The sequence below is a fragment of the Siphateles boraxobius genome, unplaced genomic scaffold (genome assembly GCF_051911475.1).
Source record: "Siphateles boraxobius isolate OS27281-9 unplaced genomic scaffold, OSU_SipBor_1 6, whole genome shotgun sequence".
In the NCBI taxonomy this organism is placed as follows: domain Eukaryota; kingdom Metazoa; phylum Chordata; class Actinopteri; order Cypriniformes; family Leuciscidae; genus Siphateles; species Siphateles boraxobius.
Window position 1 is genome coordinate 4,797,647 of NW_027509186.1, and position 19,779 is coordinate 4,817,425.

General features: G+C 42.8%; 1 protein-coding gene across 1 annotated transcript in view; it reads left to right on the forward strand.

Moving 5' to 3' along the window:
- Positions 1-19,779, forward strand: part of LOC143715762 (complement C2) — a 70,539-nt gene that overhangs the window by 22,057 nt on the left and 28,703 nt on the right. Inside the window, exons 8-10 of the mRNA XM_077207502.1 lie at positions 6,927-7,065; positions 7,186-7,317; positions 9,706-9,810. Of these exons, the coding sequence (XP_077063617.1) occupies positions 6,927-7,065; positions 7,186-7,317; positions 9,706-9,810 (376 nt within the window). The remainder of the gene's footprint in view (positions 1-6,926; positions 7,066-7,185; positions 7,318-9,705; positions 9,811-19,779) is intronic.

Consider the following 19,779-nt stretch of genomic DNA (forward strand, 5'->3'; position numbering starts at 1 on the left):
TTAGTATCACTAACTGCCTGATTCACTAAATTCGGGGATCCCCTATCTGAGATGGAAGAGATTGAGCAGGTTTACGGTGCCACTGGACCTCCCGTCCAGGGACGTACTCTGCTGGGGTGGTGCTACACCATTAATGCCCAGCGGGGCACCCACAGAGCACGCTTCGCTTGCGCTGTCTGCTGCCGTTACCCTTAACGACGCTCTCAGCGACTTCTTATCCTCTCAGCAGTACAACTTACTCCTTCACTCGCCTCATCGGAGTGAAGGCTACTTACTCCTTCACTCGCCTCATCGGAGTGAAGGCTCTCCCGCTCTCCTTCAAAATCTCTTCCAGTCAGACAGCCCTAACAATTAATAAAAGCTTACTACCTTGTGTGTTGATTTGCCAGAGATGTCACCACGGAATGATTGCCCGCCGCATCCTCCACCAAACTGTAAGGGGTGTACAGTTAAAGACCCAGAACCAGATATGAAGAATGAAGACCCAGAGTCAGAATTATAAAAAATTAAAGAAAATATTTACTGAAGATAGTTTGCAGTTTCATCAGCAGAAGTCAGCTTCAATACTCGCACAGGAGTTCGTAGGCCGCCCCGCTTACAGTTACAAAGATCACAGCAGTTATACGATTTCCAAGGTCTAAGCTACGTCATTGCTTACAGGATGAATGATTCTCATTGGCTATGAAATAGATAAACACAGTAATTTTCCACACATATACAGATAGACTGAAGCATATCTCCATCGATTATGCAGCTGAAGTTAGGCACGTCATGACCTTCCAGGTCGCAGATTTGGGTTGCTGGGCGCCAGCATGTCCAGAACAACAACTCAGTCAATGTCCAATAATGCCAGTGGTTCCTTAACCTGTAACCAAGAAGACTAACACACACACCGACACACAGCTTTTCCAAGGTTGGATTTGGCCAGGCTCTCACTATAAACAGGAGAGTCCTCTCAAAACATCAAGATAATGCGTTCTTTCTCTCAAAGATAGCTAAACTTTAGTCTAACTGGAAAGAAAGGCTTTAACAAAGAAATGGTCCCTTAAACAATTGGCTTCAATGACCCCTATATGTTTAAACACATTGAAGACCTTTCTCAAACACAAAACAAGTCCCTATTTCATTTCTGGAAGCTGGGTTAAATAAGCAAGCACTGCATTCAGATATCAAATACAGACATTAAAGAATACATGAAAAGAACATTTCAGTAATCACAATGGTAACTTATATAAATAAAGTAAAATCTCCAGAGAAGTCATTCAACTCATTTGATATTTAGAAGGAAAAATATTGATTAATACCTTAATTATAAACAATCATTACATATACATTGAAGCAGCAGTGGATTCCAATCCACCCCTTCACTTTGCTAAACAGATTCTAGAGTTGGGGGCTGGACGACACCTAGTTGAACCGCTGCTTCCCATGGGCTCCCTTCTCATGAAGCCAGTTTCACCGTGAGCCCGGTTCAAGTGTCGGCTTGCTGCGCCATTCCCCTCCTATGGACTGGATACGTGCGCCTTTCTACTCCAGTTGAGTTCCCTTAAAATTGAACCCTGTTGAGTTCCTCAGCACCCCTCCGACGTCGGACTTGCGGAACGTCTGGTGTTAGGCCTACCACTCGTAAGCAGTGTGGAACCTGTGTTAGGCTGGGTCCATATGTTGCGGTCCCTTCGGCGACCCCATATGTGTATTCTTCCACGATACGGCTCCCTGCGGTGAGCCCGTGTCTTCCCTCGGCAGAGACTCTCTGCCGTCACTGTCCGGTGTGTCTCCCCCCGTCTTAGGCTGGAGCCACCCCAGTGTCATTCCATATGTTAGACTGCCCGGTTTCCGCCCAGTTCATATGTGTATTTTCCACGTTACCTCCCTCTGGGTTGGACGTGGCTTCCGCAGCGTCCCTTCCTACCCAATGTACGGGGAACGCTTTCCCAGTGGTCCTGTAGGAACAGCAGTGACTTCCCTGGCCTAACCCCTGTCCTTCCCCGCCTTAAATTTGCGGGGGCATCAGGAGGCTTTGGTTTAGGCACTGGAAGGTGGCAGCGTTAGCGGCGTGTTCAAAGGGTGATCCCAATTCAGTCGACGTCGACTACGTCCGACGTTATCGACTGAAAGGGAACGTCCTGGTTGCGTATGCAACCCACCGTTCCCTGAAGGAGGGAACGGAGGACGTAGTCCCCTTGCCACTACCGCTGGACCACCGCTGACCCCGGGTTACTCTCGGCTCCTCAGCCATTCCATTGGCTCGTTCAATAGTAATCGAAGATGATAGGCTCCCTAGCGTGATCCCAATTCAGTCGACGTCGACTACGTCCTCCGTTCCCTCCTTCAGGGAACGGTGGGTTGCATGCGCAACCAGGACGTTATCAATGAATGGGATGTATTTTATTAAAACGTAAATTTATAAGATTACCCCAATAAATAGACAAGAATACATCAGGTGTCCTCCATGATTCCTATTCTTTCAGACAACAAAGCATATGAATGCAACGGGAAAAACCCATTTATTGTCACCACTCAACAGACTGGTTTGTATGGTACGGAAGCCCTGAAACGCAAGGTGAGAAAAAAAAAGGAAAACTTATCTCGTTATTTCGACTTAAGTCGTTATTTCAACAGCATATCTCGTTATTACGACATAATATCTCAATATTTCTACATAATAAGTCGTTATTACGACATAATATCTCGTTATTTCAACATAAATATCTCGTTATTTCGACATAAATATCTCGTTATTTCGACATAATAAGGGTACATTCTAATATTAATTTAACTATTATTGTTGTTGTTGCACTGCATTCGTTGAATTCTGAATTTTACACACATAATTGAAAGCAATTTGTTTGTGGATAGTAGTCTAAAACATATCTGCAACATTTATCAAGTTCACGGATAATTGTGCGTGCATTTATTAATCAATACTGACAACAAAACTAGCACAAAACTATGTGTAATTGCTAAATAAGTTAATTTCCATTAATATGCAACGTTTTAGAAAAGTATAAATTAGTAGAATATCCAGAGTTATGAAAACATTAGGTCAACATAACTACAATGCGTTCTTTAATTCCCGGTCTTATTCTGCCCTCTAGTGCCATTTCAAAATGAATACAAACCTTAACATAACGGACAGTGTTCAGACCAAACACAGTAAATAATCATACTAATAAAGTATATGTACAACAAAATCTGATGAGCTCAGAATATAAACTCAACGCGTTTAATTACACATTAAGCAAATTGCCGAATACACTCAAATGAGATCGACTCAGACGTCAATAAATGGACGCGCAAATTATTATCACTAATACAAAATAAAACAAATGTATTTTATACATAAAAATGTCTCTATTTGTACAAATTGCTGCACATTCGTTGAATTCTGAATTTTGCACACATAATTGAAAGCAATTTGTTCGTGGATAGTAGCCTAAAACATATCTGCAACATTTATCAAGGTCACGGATAATTGTGCTTGCATTTATTAATCAAAATGATACTAAAATCATAATAAAGTATACTACAAAAATCAGATAAGTCCAGAATATGAAAGCAAAGCGTTTAATTTGACGTTAAGCATTTTCCTCCCATAGAAACGCTAAATGTAAGAATGTACCCTTATTATGTCGAAATAACGAGATATTTATGTCGAAATAACGAGATATTTATGTTGAAATAACGAGATATTATGTCGTAATAACGACTTATTATGTCGAAATAACGAGATATTTATGTCGAAATAACCAGATATTTATGTTGAAATAACGAGATATGTCGTAATAACGACTTATTATGTCGAAATAACGAGATATTATGTCATAATAACGACTTATTATGTCGAAATAACAAGATATTATGTCGAAATAACGAGATACTATGTCGAAATAACGAGATATGTCGTAGTAACGACTTAAGTCGAAATAACAAAATATTATGCCGTAATAACAAGATATTATGTCGAAATAACGACTTATTAAGTCGAAATAACGAGATAAGTTTTCCTTTTTTTTCTCACCTTGCGGTTCAGGGCTTCCGTAGTATGGTTGTAGTTGTGGTTTTCTATAAAATAAACAGTAACATGAATATACATTATAATAATGATAAATTTCAACAATTAAACAAATGAGCAATAATTCAGCACAATTAAATAAGATTAATGATTAAACATGAACATTATTAGAAAAAACAGAGCAAATGTAAGGTAGGCTGTAACTTCTATATTATATGCAACGCACAGCTGTAATCTGACACCTTGTTGCGAAGCTTGTATGGCGCTGCTCTGTATGGGTTATGAGAGCGAATGCTCTCATGCAAATTGTTTAAACCAATTCTCCCATTAAATATAGAAAAAATAGCGATCACGTGGTCAAGGTTTCTGGATGCTGATTGGCTCAAAATACAGAGGGAGAGATTTTAGGTTAGAGTGACAGCAAACTATATCCTTTTTTACATAATTGGTAAAATTTTGGTTTGAGATCTCTTACACAGAACAACCTGCCTTTAGCCGTGGTGAGAACAGCTAAATGCCTACATGCATATGCACACAGACCACGAGATCAAAAATAGTGCAGATGGGATGCAGTGGTGTGTCCTTTGTGAATGGCCCAAAAGTCTAGATGGCAAAAAAGTGAAAGATGACTCAATAGCAAGATTGCTTGCTAGGCTTGTGATTAGGCTCAGGTGTTCAATAAATGTGAATTCAATAATATGCTGTTAAAATATATTGTATATAGTTCTTTAAGATGTGTTTTGTCAGTCTTTTTGTGCATCTCCTGTATAGAGGCTGAATGCACAGACGGTCCTCGCTAAACTGACTGATGCCTGGATTATAACTTAATTCTCATCAAGTATTAGAGAGGAGATTGAGGTTTATGTAATTTCTTGGAAAGCTAAGATAAGTCTGCCTATTGGTATCGTCAAATTGAGATTTCCCGTCTACTGTGTTCTCTCAGCTTGGCCGTCCATAATAACCAATCACATTTCGATGATGCAGAAGATACAAGCCTATGGGCTCATCACCACCACTGTAATAGATTCAGAAGTATCAAGAAACTATGAAAAAGTGTATATATAAATATAACAAAATAAATACAACATGGAGGACCATAGACTAAAGGTTGTAAAACAATTAACCTCAATCAGAAGTTAACACAAAACAGCTGAGAAAATTGCATTAACTATAGAACCTGGTTCATTTTACCCGAGTTTCGATTTTGCAGTCTGAAGATGTGATGATATAAAAACAACAGTGTAGCTAATACTGAGTTGTCCTCACAGGCTGTCCGCAAAACATCTCTGGTTGCTTACATAACCTCACTTCCCTGAAATTAGGAAATGAATGAGACAGTGCATCAGTAGCTGATGCTGTGGGAAACACCTTTTATATTACTGAAGGTTCATTGTACTTAGCTCTTTCACAGCCGTTGATGGATTTTTCAGTCATTTATGACACAACACTTCCCCGCCATTGATAGAATTTTCCAGCAATCCATGTTTTTGCTATTATATTTTGGGGGGCGCTATCACAAATCTTCTGAATGATTACAGAATGTCATGATCAAATCACAGGAGAAGTAGCAGAAACGTGATAGAAGATTGTTTACGCTCATGTAACATAACTCGATCATTAAACATCCAACAGCATACAAATAAACTGCCTAATTTTACAGAATGAAAAGTAAGCCTTTGACAAAAAAAAAATTGTCCAAAATGTTGCTTTTTTATGAAACATACCCAACATTTATGTTGATTTAAAAAAAAGAATCCATGAAGCTAGATTATTATTAATATTATTTTTATTTTATTATTTTTTAAGCAGAGGCTCTGTTCTTTCCTTGGATATATTGTATGTTCAGATATTCATACAACAAAATATTCTGGAGGCCATGAAAGATTTGTAAAAAATATAAAAAATGCTGGAACTGGCTGGCAACAAAAAAACAAACAAAAAAAACTAAATATTATTAAATAACTCAATAACGGATCTTTTTAATCTGAACTTGAACTAAATGAGTGCAGCAGTGTTCTAGTTTCCAGCATGCCTAGTGTCAAACTGTATAAGGAAAATACATTTTAAAATGAAGTGTTATTGTATGTGTTTTTGCACAAAATGAAAATAGGGAGAAATGTGTTAACGTTTAATCTTCTATTATGTTGAGATTTAAATGGGTTTCTGTTGTTGCAGTTTTGAAGGTTACCATTGTGGCGAACAGTAGAGCCTGTGGTTAGGTTATGATGGACTGCGAAATTTGATTAATATGTAAGTCTATGATATACATCATGTTGTTTACGTGCACATATGTAGTGATAGTCTCTTTGCTAGCTGTTTCAGTAATTTGCCTGATAATTTCCTCCCAATTGAGTTTTCTTCTATGAAGAAAAAGTTAGGTGTTTGGGTTTCTTTTACATCTAGATTTCTCTCTTTCATATACAGTATTGTTTATTATCAACTAAATAACAAGGAGAGCAGTCAGCAACACATAACTTGGCAAGAACAACAAAAGAGCTCTTGTCATAGAACTGCTCATGAAATCAATTTTACATAAAAAAAAACAACTGTTACAATATTATGATACTTTTTTGAAGGAAATGTTTACTAACTAGAGTGACAAAATGCACTGATTTTAATAAAACTGCATAACTGACAGTTGACACTCACATTTTTCATAGTGTGGGACGAGTGTTTGTAAATAATAGTGCATTCGTACAGATTGCAATTCACACTATAGGGATAATAGTCTAAGAGAAATAACTGCCGATTTGTAACTTGCACATTTGTTCTGCACGCTGCTAATTGAATAGGCCAGCTCTACATCACTGCTCCTCATACTTACGTATGTATATAAATAATTATTTAATTCCCCACCTCTAAATGTGTTTGAATCAAAATAAATTCTTGTGCAATTTTGTTCATCTTCCAGCTGGATAGCTATGAAGTCCACATGAAGTTTGAGATAATCTCATATGCCAGTGAGCCCAAAGAAATAGTGTCCATTACAAGCATCGAGAGTCAAGATGTGCATTATATCTTGAGGAAATTAGAGGAGTTTAGCGACAAAAGTATGTTCATTGTACAAATGTTTGTTTTTAAAATTTTGAGCCATGTTTTTACTACATCTTTATTGTAGCTTTCTAACTCCAGTTTCCAGTTTTTTGTAATTAATTTAAATTTCATTTCAGGCCATGGAAGTAAGAGAGGCACCAATCTGTATAGAGCCCTAGAAAGGGTGTACAGTCAGCTTGCTTTCCTCAGGGAGACCAAAAGAAATCAGTTCAATGAGACTCAGAACGTCATAATCATTGCAACTGATGGTAAGACTGAACAATATGAGAAGAAAAAGGCTAAAGGGTGGCTTTACTTTTGTGTCTGACCTACATTCACACACACACACACACACACACACACACACACACACACACACACACACACACACACACACACACACACACACACACACACACACACACACACACACACACACACACACACACACACGCGCACGCGGACACACACACACACACACATTCCTCATTTCAGAAAAATTACCATTTCATTCAAATGTAAGAAAGAAATTAAAGACATGTACGCCTCACAGGGAATAACAATCAATTTTATAATGGTCATTTTTCTAAAATGTGACATCCTCGATGTATGTGGCTGAAAAATTTGACCTCCAGAGGGCGCATCCTTTAAAATGAGACACAGCTGTAGGATATGCTGTAACCGCCATATGCAGAGCCAACAGCATCTGATGCAGAGGTGTATATCTGCCTTAAAAGGGGTGGTAAAACACAATTTCACTTTTCTAACTTTAGCTAGTGTGTAATGTTGCTGTTTGAGCATAAACAACATCTGCAAAGTTACAGCGCTCGAAGTTCAAAGCAAAGGGAGATATTTGCTTTTAAAGAAATCAATTTCTATGGACTACAGCAAACGGCCGGTAGGGACTACACAACATTCCTCCAGGGTTGCTGACATCACTAACCCCTAAACCCCTCCTCCGAGAATACGAAATAAGGGGGGCGAGGCCATTTTATATTGCGTTGGAGAAGAGTTGTGGTATACTAGGGTGTTGTTGCCGCAATGCCGTCGGAACGCTGTTATTTTCATCAGGATTGCAGGTCCACTTTGTTCAGCCTTCCTAGGGTCGCGGGAGTTAGGGATCAATGTTTAATTATTACCCAAATCTCGCTCTCTGTGCTGCACATTTTACGGAGGAAAGCTTCCACAATCTTGGCGAGTTCAATGCAGGATTCGCACAACGGCTTGTCCTGAAAGATGGAGCACATCCAACTTTAAGAACAGAAGCTGTTATTTACGGGCCACAACCTGTAAGCATGATTTATTTTTCGTTGATGTGTTTTCCTGTAATAGTTCGTATTGTTAATTGTACGTTGTAGCAAGGAAGTAAACAAATGACAACGCTCTTTGGCTCTGCAACGTTTGTTAAATGCTCATTCATACTTAACGTTATCCGACAAACACCTAACGTTACAAACTTTTTTTAAATCCTAACAGCGAACTTGGAATTAGTGTAAATTATTCTTTGATTAGAGCTTTTATGTATTGTTTATCTATATGCTTGTTTATCTACAGGCATGCTAAACATGGTTTGGGTTAACGTTAATAGTTCTGGCGTCAGATATTTGGCTACAATCGTTCTAAAAATACAAAAGTAATGGTGGCATAGTCAGAAACGATCACTATAGATCCGCAGTCTTTACTCAAAAAAATCCCTTTGAGGACTGTAGTATAATTTGTTAGACCGATTATATGAAATTCTTGTTAATGAAGCTTATTTTTTGAAATACTATAATTATTAGTACAATTAAATAACAGCGTATCTAAAAAGTAATGAGACAACAAAAAACAGACCTTTCTGAAACGTCGTTTAACAGCCGTTCTTGAACAGGTTCTGCTCGATCATCTTCACTGACGTTCTCTGGGTCCAATTCGGGATCAAATTGGTATGGTTTTATTGACGCCATGATTTATAATACACCAAAGCACAAACTACCGACAAAGGTAAGGGGTGTGACGTTTGTGGAAAACGTGCACTAGGCGGTTAGCGAATCACAACACACTGGGCCAGCTAACCAATCTGAGCCCATTGCGTATTTTTGACAGACTGGCTTCATAGAACCCGGAAACCATCAGACCGTTTTTACAAGCAGGGGAAGATTTGTGCAGAATAAAGGTAAAATATATGAAAAATAATTCAATTTTTTAAAAACGTAGCATGAACACATGTTACAGTGCACTCCACAAACACAATCAAGCCTTCGAAAAATGTGTTTTACCACCCCTTTAAAGCTGCACTGTGTCATTGTTGGCGGCATCTAGTGGTGAGGGAACATAAAAAAGGGGGATTTCCAAACATCTTTTGACTCCACTGACTTTTAATATATAAATACATTTTTCAAAATATCTCCTTATTTTGTTCCACAAATTATTCATAAAATATCATATTTTGTGTTGTGAGTAAATGACAACAGAATTTTCATTTTAAATAAACTATATGGCGTTACATATTTAACAACTGTACAAGCGCTCAATGTTACTAATTATAAGCTCATCATTATTGCAGATACTGTATGTTAAAAAAGTAATAGCCAGCATTTTAAGCTTAAAAATTGTGAATAATTTTAAAGGTAATTTAATGATGTACTAATTTTGCTTTTGTTTTTGTGTATATCCAGGCCACTCAAATATGGGACCCAACCCACAAACCATGTTAGCTAAGATCCGGAACTTATTGGGCTACAACCCCAGCAGTGTAGACCACACACAAGAGGAGCTTCTGGGTTCGTCTCATTAAAGTTTACAAGTCTTACCCTATCAGACTAATTTTGATATTAACCCTGTTTTTCCTCTCTCTCGTCATAATTGCATAATTTCAAATCATTATAACTGGACACATATCTTGTTGTCTGAGGAGGTGTGTATTTTTTAGTCCCACTCCCACAAAATTCTGTCCTGCTCCCATCCACTTCTCCTAAAGTATGTTAGAATTTGTACGCTCACACCTGCAAATTTCACATTTTTCCTGATCCCACTGTGATGCTTTGACCCGGATAACTCTTGTTAAATCTACGGAAGGAAAGAGCTTGAAGGTGAAAAGTCTGTATTCCACATGTTTAATGGCAGATACACAGGCAACGCGCTCCTCTCATACATGAGGGATTAACTCTTTCTTTGTGTTACAAATAAAAGTAAGAACACAATTATAGCAAGAAGGCAGAGCAAACTTATCATCTACAGTGTTTCTCATCACACAGTGACAGTCCATCTACATCATCAGCACAACATCGCACGTTATGAGTGAAGTGATCAGTCTCTTGAAGGGCCCACCGCACAATAATGTGATGCATGCAAATACATAGTTTTGGCCGTTACACCACCCAGAAAAAAAAAACATGTACAGGACACGGATATTCATTTTTGCTCCCGTAGGATTCTGTCTTACTCCAGTGCCATATGCTATTCTTTTTCAAAAACTCTGAGTTCATGAAAGAGACACTCATCCTGTGACATTGACACATTGGATATTTTAAACCCAAAATATAAAAATAGCACATAAAAGCTCAAAATTAACACGTTTTAACCTACAATTAAAATGTACTGATGCAAACATTGGTTTCTATGATCAAGGGCGTAGGTTTAGGGGGGGACGCTAGGTACTTGTCCCAATCAATATTTTGAGATGACAAATTTGTCCCCACCAATACTTAGCAAGCTCCTTTGAACTGCTATTTTGATATTTGCGCTGCATTTGGATCTTTGCGCTGCTATTTGGATCGATTCCAACGGCCAGGACGACGACAGTACAAGATACGCTGTAATTTGATTGTCGGCGGGGTATCTGACAATCAGGCTACTTTTTGTGCTTGTACTCACTGGCAGCGAGCGGGTCGGGTGGTGTGTGCCTGTGTGTGTGTGTGTGTGTGTGTGTGTGTGCGCGTGACGACGCCGACGGTAAGTTACCAGGGCTGTCTCTCTGCCTGCCATATTCAAAGGCCAGCGTAAAACATTTTAATATTCCGTTTTTTTGCACCTTTTTGTACTTTGTAGATCAGCTATGTCACCCAAGAAGAAGAAAGGGGACATACAAAGCTTTTTTCATAAAGCAGAGTGTAAGTAGGCAAAAATAACTAGTCACACAAATAACTAGCAGTTAGTAGTAGTGACTGACCAGGCTTTCAAATGCAGATTCTACTGTGGAAAAACTGGTGATCCTGATTACCCAGGATATTGTTACAGTTAAACCTAGCTTCTGCAATCTTTCAAGGTTAGGAGCATTAATTAGGGGTGTGCAGCACGGATAGCCTCATAGAAGTCGCGCTATCATGATAGAATGATAACTTATTTGCTGTATTTGTGAGTGTAGCCTACTTGCTAGACACATGTGCTGGAAAAATATGTTGGCAATGTTAAAAAGGCAAAAGTTGACACTGTTGGTTATTCAAATATAATGAATCATTATTTGATTGATAATATCCAAATAACAATATCTGGTAGGAGGGTTAAACTTGCTAGCCATAGGATATACCATTTTGTATGCAGGTAAAGACAGCATCAAACCACAACAGATTTACATTTATTCATTTAGCAGACACTTTTTATCCAAAGCGACTTACAATTGAGAACAATAGAAGCTGTAAACCTAGGATAACAATATGCAAGTTTTATGACCCTTCCCAGTTTAATCTAATGCACTTTTTTTTAAGAATAGAATGGGGGGAGGGGGGGATGATAATCCCCCCACAGCTATAATGTCACAGTTAGTATAATTGTCGTTTTTGACTTGCCTGAAAGGAAAACTGAAAGCTGTCAGAAGAGGGTTTTTTTTTTTAGCAAATAAACATTTCAGTCTCCTCCACTGACCAATTTGTAAGATGTAAATAAACATATGCCTGTTTGTAAGACATAAAACGTATTTAAACAGAGATATTATTATAAAAGTGCTCTGGTAAACATGCTGTGCATGTGTGGAAGCTATTTTTGAATCCGATTGAGCAGATAGTCATATTTGCATGCTAAGTTTTTGTTCTACTGATCTGATTATTTAAGGATTACACCAGCGAAAATTGAAATTTCATTCAGATCGATCTTAATCATATCAGTTGAGGTCTTTACATGAAGGCTTTTCAATCAGGCTGAGCAATCAATCTGGGGTGCATTTCCCATACAACAACATTACTCGCTGCTTTACCACTATAGTACGATGCATCGTTGAAGAAATCAACTAGCTACTAGGGTGGGGATCACATTATGAAATAAGTGTATTTCTGCAAAACACGTTGGATACAATTATTGGCACTCCTAGAATGTTTTTAATGAGTAAATATCTCTGAAATATATTCTCATTGATATTTAAATTTTTACAATACCAGGGTGGGTAGGAGCATGACATTGTCTAGCTATGACTTCTTGTTTCACATGAGTATAAATATGAGGAAACACAAAGGCCAAATTCCCTTAATCATCCATCACAATGAGTAAAACCAAAGTATATAGTTCTGATGTGCAGCAAATATTGTTGAGCTTCATGCAATATAAAGTGGCTGTTCAGTGGCTGATATAGAAAATTCCCATTTCCACCATCAGGGCATTTATTAAGAAGTTGTTACAAATCTATCAGGAACTGTGTGTCTATATCGTCCTCATGCGCGGTGAGGAGAAAAGTTTCCAAAGAGTGCCCAAAGACTCTCCAAAGATTACAGATGTGGAATTCCAGAGATTAGTTAAGTCTTGGGGTCAGAAATCCTAAAAAACTGATCAAACAACCCCTACATCACCACATGTTGTTTGGCAGGGTTTCAAGAAAAATCCTTCTCATCCAAAAATAAACTCCAGCATATTCAGTTTTCAGACACTACTGGAACTTCAAAAGTGACTAGATTCTATGGTCAGATGAAACTACACCGTAAATTTTTTTCGTAATTTTAACGGTAAAAAAGCAATAGAGAAGACATGTTAATTGCTTAACAGTATGTACCCTTACTATATACAGTGAAGAACTGTAATAGCTCTCACAGGACATTTCATGTCATTTTCACAGTAAAATACTGTTAAATGTACGGATTTTGGAACTACACTGGAAAAAAACCTTTCCGTTGCATTAACCGTACCTTACCGTAAAAAATACGGTAGCAATTTTTATGTTTTACATCAATGAACTAAAATCTGGCAGCAGTGGTTGCCAGTACTTTACTGTAAAATAATATGGTAGAAATATTTATGTTTTACGGGATGAACATCAGAAAGAAAATGTGATTAGGTGTTGTAGGCTATTTATTGATGATGACATAATCATCATGTAGTGGCCTGATTCACTAATCTCATAAAAAATATATTATCTTTCATTGTATGATAGTAATATATTTCATGTTTTTGAGTATAAGAGTTCTGTGACCCTACTGCCTTCTAGCCAGCAGTGACTAACAGATAATCTGAAGAACTTTAAAAACACATGTTGTATAAAAAGGTTTTGAACTACTGTACAATTTAGACCAACACAGACCTCAAGAATCAGCGTATGAATCTCAACAACGGTGACAATCAACAAAATAATCAGTTAAAACTCTGTACATCACAGATAATAACAAAAGAAAATACCAAAGCAATTCAGCATAATTTATTCATGCTGCAATGCATGCTGGGAGATATTGATGAGTTTTGATTGATGGCTCCCATCATGCACTGCACTTTTATCATCACCGTTCTTGAGATTCATATGCGGATTCCTGATGTTTGTGTGTGTCTGCAAAATACAGTAGTTCAAACTTTTTTTTTGCGCACAATGTCTTTAAAATTCTTCAGGTTATCACAACACTGATTGATCACATGCTGCAGAATCATAGGTCTATTACAATCGACAATGTAAAATCACCATATAAATTAAATAATGACTCATATAATCAAACATAAGTGTTACGGTCTGTTTCAAGTCTAGGGGCAGAAAAGGAAGGTAACAAAATTTGCAGGGAGAGAATGAAAGAACTCCCATCTGCAGGTCTCAGGACAAGCACAAATGTCAATGACACGAGTTTATAAAGTAAAAAGTTTTATTTTACATAATCAGTGGGGTATAAAAAAGGTAGATCTTCAGGAGAGGAAAAGGCCAAAACAACAAACAAAATGTGTTCTTTCTAAATGTTTTTAGAAATAACTTACCTAGCTTCAAAAATTAAATAAACCAAAAGACAAACACTTCTCTTACTCACTATATAACACAGGAGAAAACTGAATCTCAAATAAAATGGCATCCACCACCCTATAAATTATCTCAATAAAATAAATCAAACAGCATTTTAACTTAGAAGAAAACTTCAGTTAGATGTTAACGTCTCGGTTACGTATGTAACCCTCGTTCCCTGAGTACAGGGAACGGAGACGTGTCGTCGGGGGAGTTCCCTGACGAATTGGGATCACGCTAGGGAGACCAATTGCCTTCGAGTGAATTAAAACGAGCCAATGAAAATTGGCATGCAAGATTTGCATTCCGCAAGATTAAACATTGCGCAATGCTTTTCGCTGAGGAGCCGAACGGTGTCCAGTCCTCCGCGAAGGTACAGCAACATGGCGAAGGGACGACACGTCTCCGTTCCCTGTACTCAGGGAACGAGGGTTACATACGTAAGCGAGACGTTCCCTTTCGTCCTGGGAACTCCGACGTGTCGTTGGGGGAGTTCCCTGACGAATTGGGATCCCTAATAAAACGCCATGGTGCTGGCCCCTTCCAGCGCCTGGCAAAGCTACCCTGCAGCAGTTTCTTGAAACAAGTTGCGGGAGCTAGCACGGGAAACACACTGCTGTTCCGCAAGACCCGCACAGTGGATATTGGATAACACTGGGAAAGCGTTCCCTCAAGAGAGGAGGGAACGCTGCGGAAGCCCCAGCCTGACTGAGGAAGGCCAGGAATACACATATGTACTAGCCCGAAGGAATAGTGAAACATATGGTAGTCCCTGATAGTCCCAATCCAAGGGAAGTGGGAGCGTACTCAACAGGGACGACGAACGAGTCCGTCAAGGGGAAGACACGGCTGAACTGCACGTGGCATCATGGGTCACAATAGAAACCACTGGAGCACCCAGTCTACTAGCAGCTCCTTACTAGAGGAAGCAGACCTGGTGCCGGGCGGTCCGCCACGCCCAGCACCGGAGGGGTGAAGGAGGAACTCACGAGGCTCACCAACGTAGGGCGCCATATGGAGCAAAGAACGCACGTATCCGCTGTTTGAGGCGGAGTGGCGCAGCAAGCCGACACAACCTATTCCCTCGACCCACTGGCCGTAGCCAGAACTCGGGAGGAAACAGGTTCCACACGAAGGCTATAGAACCTAGCGAACGTGTTAGGTGTTGCCCAGCCCGCAGCTCTACAGATGTCTGTCAGCGAGGCGCCTTGAGCCAAAACTCAGGAAGCGGCAACACCTCTAGTGGAGTGAGCACGCAACCTGGGAGGACAAGGCTCACCCAGAGACTCATATGCTCGGGTGATAGCATCCACTAACCAGTGGGCTAATCTCTGCTTGGAGACGGCCTTCCCCTTCTGCTGGCCTCCATAACAGACAAAGAGCTGATCTGAGGTTCTGAAGCTTTGCGTTCTGTCAATATAAACCCGCAGGGCACGGACAGGACAGAGAAAAGCCAGGGCTGGGTCTGCCTCCTCCTGGGGCAGCGCTTGCAGGTTCACTACCTGGTCCACGAAGGGAGGGGTAGGAACCTTGGGCACATATCCGAGCCGGGGTCTCAACACAACGTGAGAAAGGCCCGGCCCAAACTCTAGGCACGATTCGTCGACCGAAAAAGCCTGCAGATCCCCGACCCTCTTGAAAGAGGCCAATGCCAACAGGAGCGCTGTCTTAATGGACAGGATATTATCTCTACCGTCAGCAAAGGCTCAAAGGGAGGACTTTGAAGAGCTCTAAGTACCAGAGCAAGGTCCCAAGAGGGTACAGAGTGCGAAACACGAGGTGGATTTAACCTCCTGGCACCCTTAAGGAATCTGTTGACCAGGTCGTGATTCCCTAGGAACTTACCTTCCACTGCATCATGATGCGCGGCTATTGCTGCGACATACACTTTGAGGGTGGAGGGGGACAACCTCCGCTCCAACCCATCCTGCAGGAAGGAAAGCACGACAGCGATCGGGCAAGTCCGGGGGTCCTCCTGACGGGAGGAACACCAATCGACGAACAGGTTCAACTTCAACGCATAGAGGCGCCACGTAGAGGGGGCTCTAGCGGAAGTGATGGTGTCTACCACTACCTGTGGTAGACCACCTAGAACCTCCGCGTCCCGTCCAGGGACCAGACATGGAGTTTCCAGAGGTCTGGACGCGGGTGCCATAGAGTGCCCCGTCTCTGAGAAAGAAGGTCCTTCCTCAAAGGAATCGGCCAGGGAGGGGCTGTCGCGAGGAGCATGAGTTCGGTGAACCAAGTTCTGGTGGGCCAATACGGCGCCACAAGAAGGACCTGCTCCTCGTCCTCCCAGACCTTGCACAGAGTCTGTGCAAGAAGGCTCACTGGGGGAACCCGGGGCCAGCTGTGAGCCAGGGCGTCCGTGCCGAGGGTCCCCTCGGACAGGGAGTAAAACCACTGGCAATGGGTCGTGTCTGGAGAGGCAAACAGGTCTACCTGTGCGACTCCGAAGACACTCCAAATCAGCTGGACCCACTGGGGAAACTGCATGCCCGTTGTACGTGGCCCCCCACCCGGTGGCAGAGGCATCTGTGATAACCACAGCATGCCTGGAAACCTGGACTAAGGGCACTCCGGCCCGTAGAAACACAGGATCCGACCACGGGGAGAAGGTTTGGCGGCAGTGGGGGGTCACTTTGACCCGGCACGTGCCGCTGTGCCACGCCCACCTCGGGACTCGATCGTGAAGCCAGCGCTGAAGCGGTCTCATATGTAACAGGCCAAGCGGCGTTACTGCGGCTGCCATATGCCCCAGGAGCCTCTGAAATTGTTTCAGTTGAACCGCTGTCCTGCCTCGAAAAGACCTGAGGCAGGTGAGCACTGACTGGACGCGTTCCTCTGTGAGGTGCGCAGTCCGGGCGACCGAGTCCAGCTCCATACCGAGATAAGAGATCCTCTGCACGGGGCAAAGTTTGCTCTTGTCCCAGTTGACCTGAAGCCCCAACCGGCTGAGGTGCCGAAGCACCATGTCCCTGTGATCGCACAATACATCTCGCGAGTGAGCTAAAATGAGCCAGTCGTCGAGGTAGTTGAGGATGCGAACGCCTTGTTCTCTCATGGGAACAATGGCCGCCTCCGCGACTTTCGTGAAGACGCGGGGTGACAGGGCCAGCCCGAAGGGTAGGACCTTGTACTGATACGCTCGACCGTCGAAAGCAAACCGAAGAAAAGGTCTGTGTCGAGGGAGAATCGAGACTTGAAAGTACGCGTTCTTCAGGTTGATCACTGCAAACCAATCCTGGGGACGGATGCACTCGAAAATGCGCTTCTGCGTAAGCATTTTGAACGGGAGTTTGTGCAGGGCCCGATTCAAAATACGCAGGTCCAGGATTGGCCGTAACCCACCGCCTTTCTTAGGTACAATGAAGTAGGGGCTGTAAAACCCAGACCTCATCTCGGCAGGAGGGACCGGCTCGATCGCGTCCTTTGCCAGCATTACATCAATTTCTTTCCTCAAGACCGGGGCGTCCACCGACCGCACACGGATGAAGTGGACGCCCCTGAACCTGGGAGGCCGGCGTGCAAACTGAATTGCATAGCCGAACCGGACGGTGCGGATGAGCCATCGGGACGGACCCGGAAGCGCAAGCCAGGCTTCCAGATAGCATCTCAATGAACCCACCCGAACCACCGGCGTACCCGCGGAGGGGCAGCGTGGTGGAAGACAGGGACCCGGCTCTGGTGGCGTTGTAGCGACCGAGAGTGGGGGTCTGGGTGCGCCTGACACCAACCTGCTTCCACGAGGGGCAGACGGCAGAGAAGGCTCGTGGGTGTTCTGCTGCGGACTGCCCGGTGGCGAGGGGAGGGGGAGAGACGAGGAACGAGGCCCTGACTCCTCGTATGCTGGTCTCTGCGCCTCCGGGCCGTCACTGCTATCTGCAAGCTGGGGAGAGGGGAACGGGAGTGGTGCAGCTCGGGGGCGGCACGCACTGCCATTCTGACCCTCTCGGACGGAGGAAACTGGTCTTATTATACTGCCAGTATCGACCGTGAGGGGAACGAGGGACGAGGCCCGGGGGCATCGAGTCCTGGTTTCCCCTCACCCAGCGAGAGACGAGAGTGACAAGGCCGTAGCCCTCACTGCCATCTGAGCGCTGGGGCCCGTGAACGACTCAAAGGAAGTGGACTGCTCAAACTTTGGGTACCGCTGATACAGCGGCGGAACAGAAAAGAAAAATTCTCCACCCGGCCCTCCCCCGGGGGAAGGAGTGGTGATGACACGCACTCCAAGAGAGCAGATCGTCACACACTCTGGGTTGCTCCTCTCAGGGTTGCTTCCCTTCGCTGGGGGAAACAAACTCTGAGCGGGCTGGTTTTGAGGCGCTTCTGGACCACCAGTGTGGACATCGTCTAACCGAGGGGTAGCGCTGCGACAAATCACGGTCAGTCACTAAGCACAGCTCAACCCCGAGTTAGAACTACGCACGTGCAGTGGTAGTGAGAGAGGGAAAACTTCTGCAGATTTAGGCATGTTTGGCTTGCCATATTGGCACCAAAATGCTTGCATACTACCAAACTTCTTCACACACATCCAGGCACTTTAGAACAGCCCAGGAAAGTGTGGCTGTTAAGTCTGAATCTTCAGCATGAGAACACACCATTATAGTAGGAACTCAGCATCATTTCAGAGTATAACAGCCCTCTCTCCGATGTAGCGATCGACATCTGTCCTCCCTGGGGCCCCGAATGAAATGCTAGGTCCCTCATGAGAAGGACCAGAATCCCATCCGAAAGCCTCGACGGCACACGGCACGCTGAGCGGCTCAAACCTTTACGAGAAAGGGGAGACAAACAACGTGCCGACGTGGTCATGCACTCCTGAGAGAACATGAACCACCCACGAACGCAGTCTCAACACACTGATTAGGCATGTGAAACAGTGATCGTGGCCGTCAACCAGGTATGCAAGATAGTGAACGTGGCCATCGCTTCGATGACACACGGCACGCTGGGCGCTCAAGCCTTCAGGCAGGGCGAACAACGTGCCGACGTGGTCATGCTCTCATAAGAAAGCATAAACCACCCACGAACACAGTCTCAGCATGTTTACGATGCGCTAGAGGAGTGAGTGGTTCGTGCTCACTGAAACCCTCAGATCACCAATGTTATTCGCCAAAGTAGCCCTCTTCTGGTGCACCAGAAGAGAAACTAGATCGGGAAATAAGCAAAGGGACTCACCTCATAGAGGCACGCGAGTCTTGATCTTGACCGCGCATCTTGAGCGCCGAATGACGCGCGCTGGGTTGCCGTAACAACCCGCGCGGTCAGCCGGCGCTCGACAGCACACGGCACGCTGAGCGGCTCAAGCCTTTACGAGAAAGGGGAGACGAACAACGTGCCGACGTGGTCATGCACTCCTGAGAGAACATGAACCACCCACGAACGTAGTCCCACACACTGATTAGGCATGTGAAACAATGAACGTGGCCGTCACATAAGGACAGGAAACGATCGCATCCAGAAACACACGAGTGAAACCTCATCCTGAAAAGGACGCGATCTTCACTCGTGTTGCTCTTTCAGGAAGAAAGTACTCTCTCTATCGTGCTGAAGCACACAGGGACCCAAC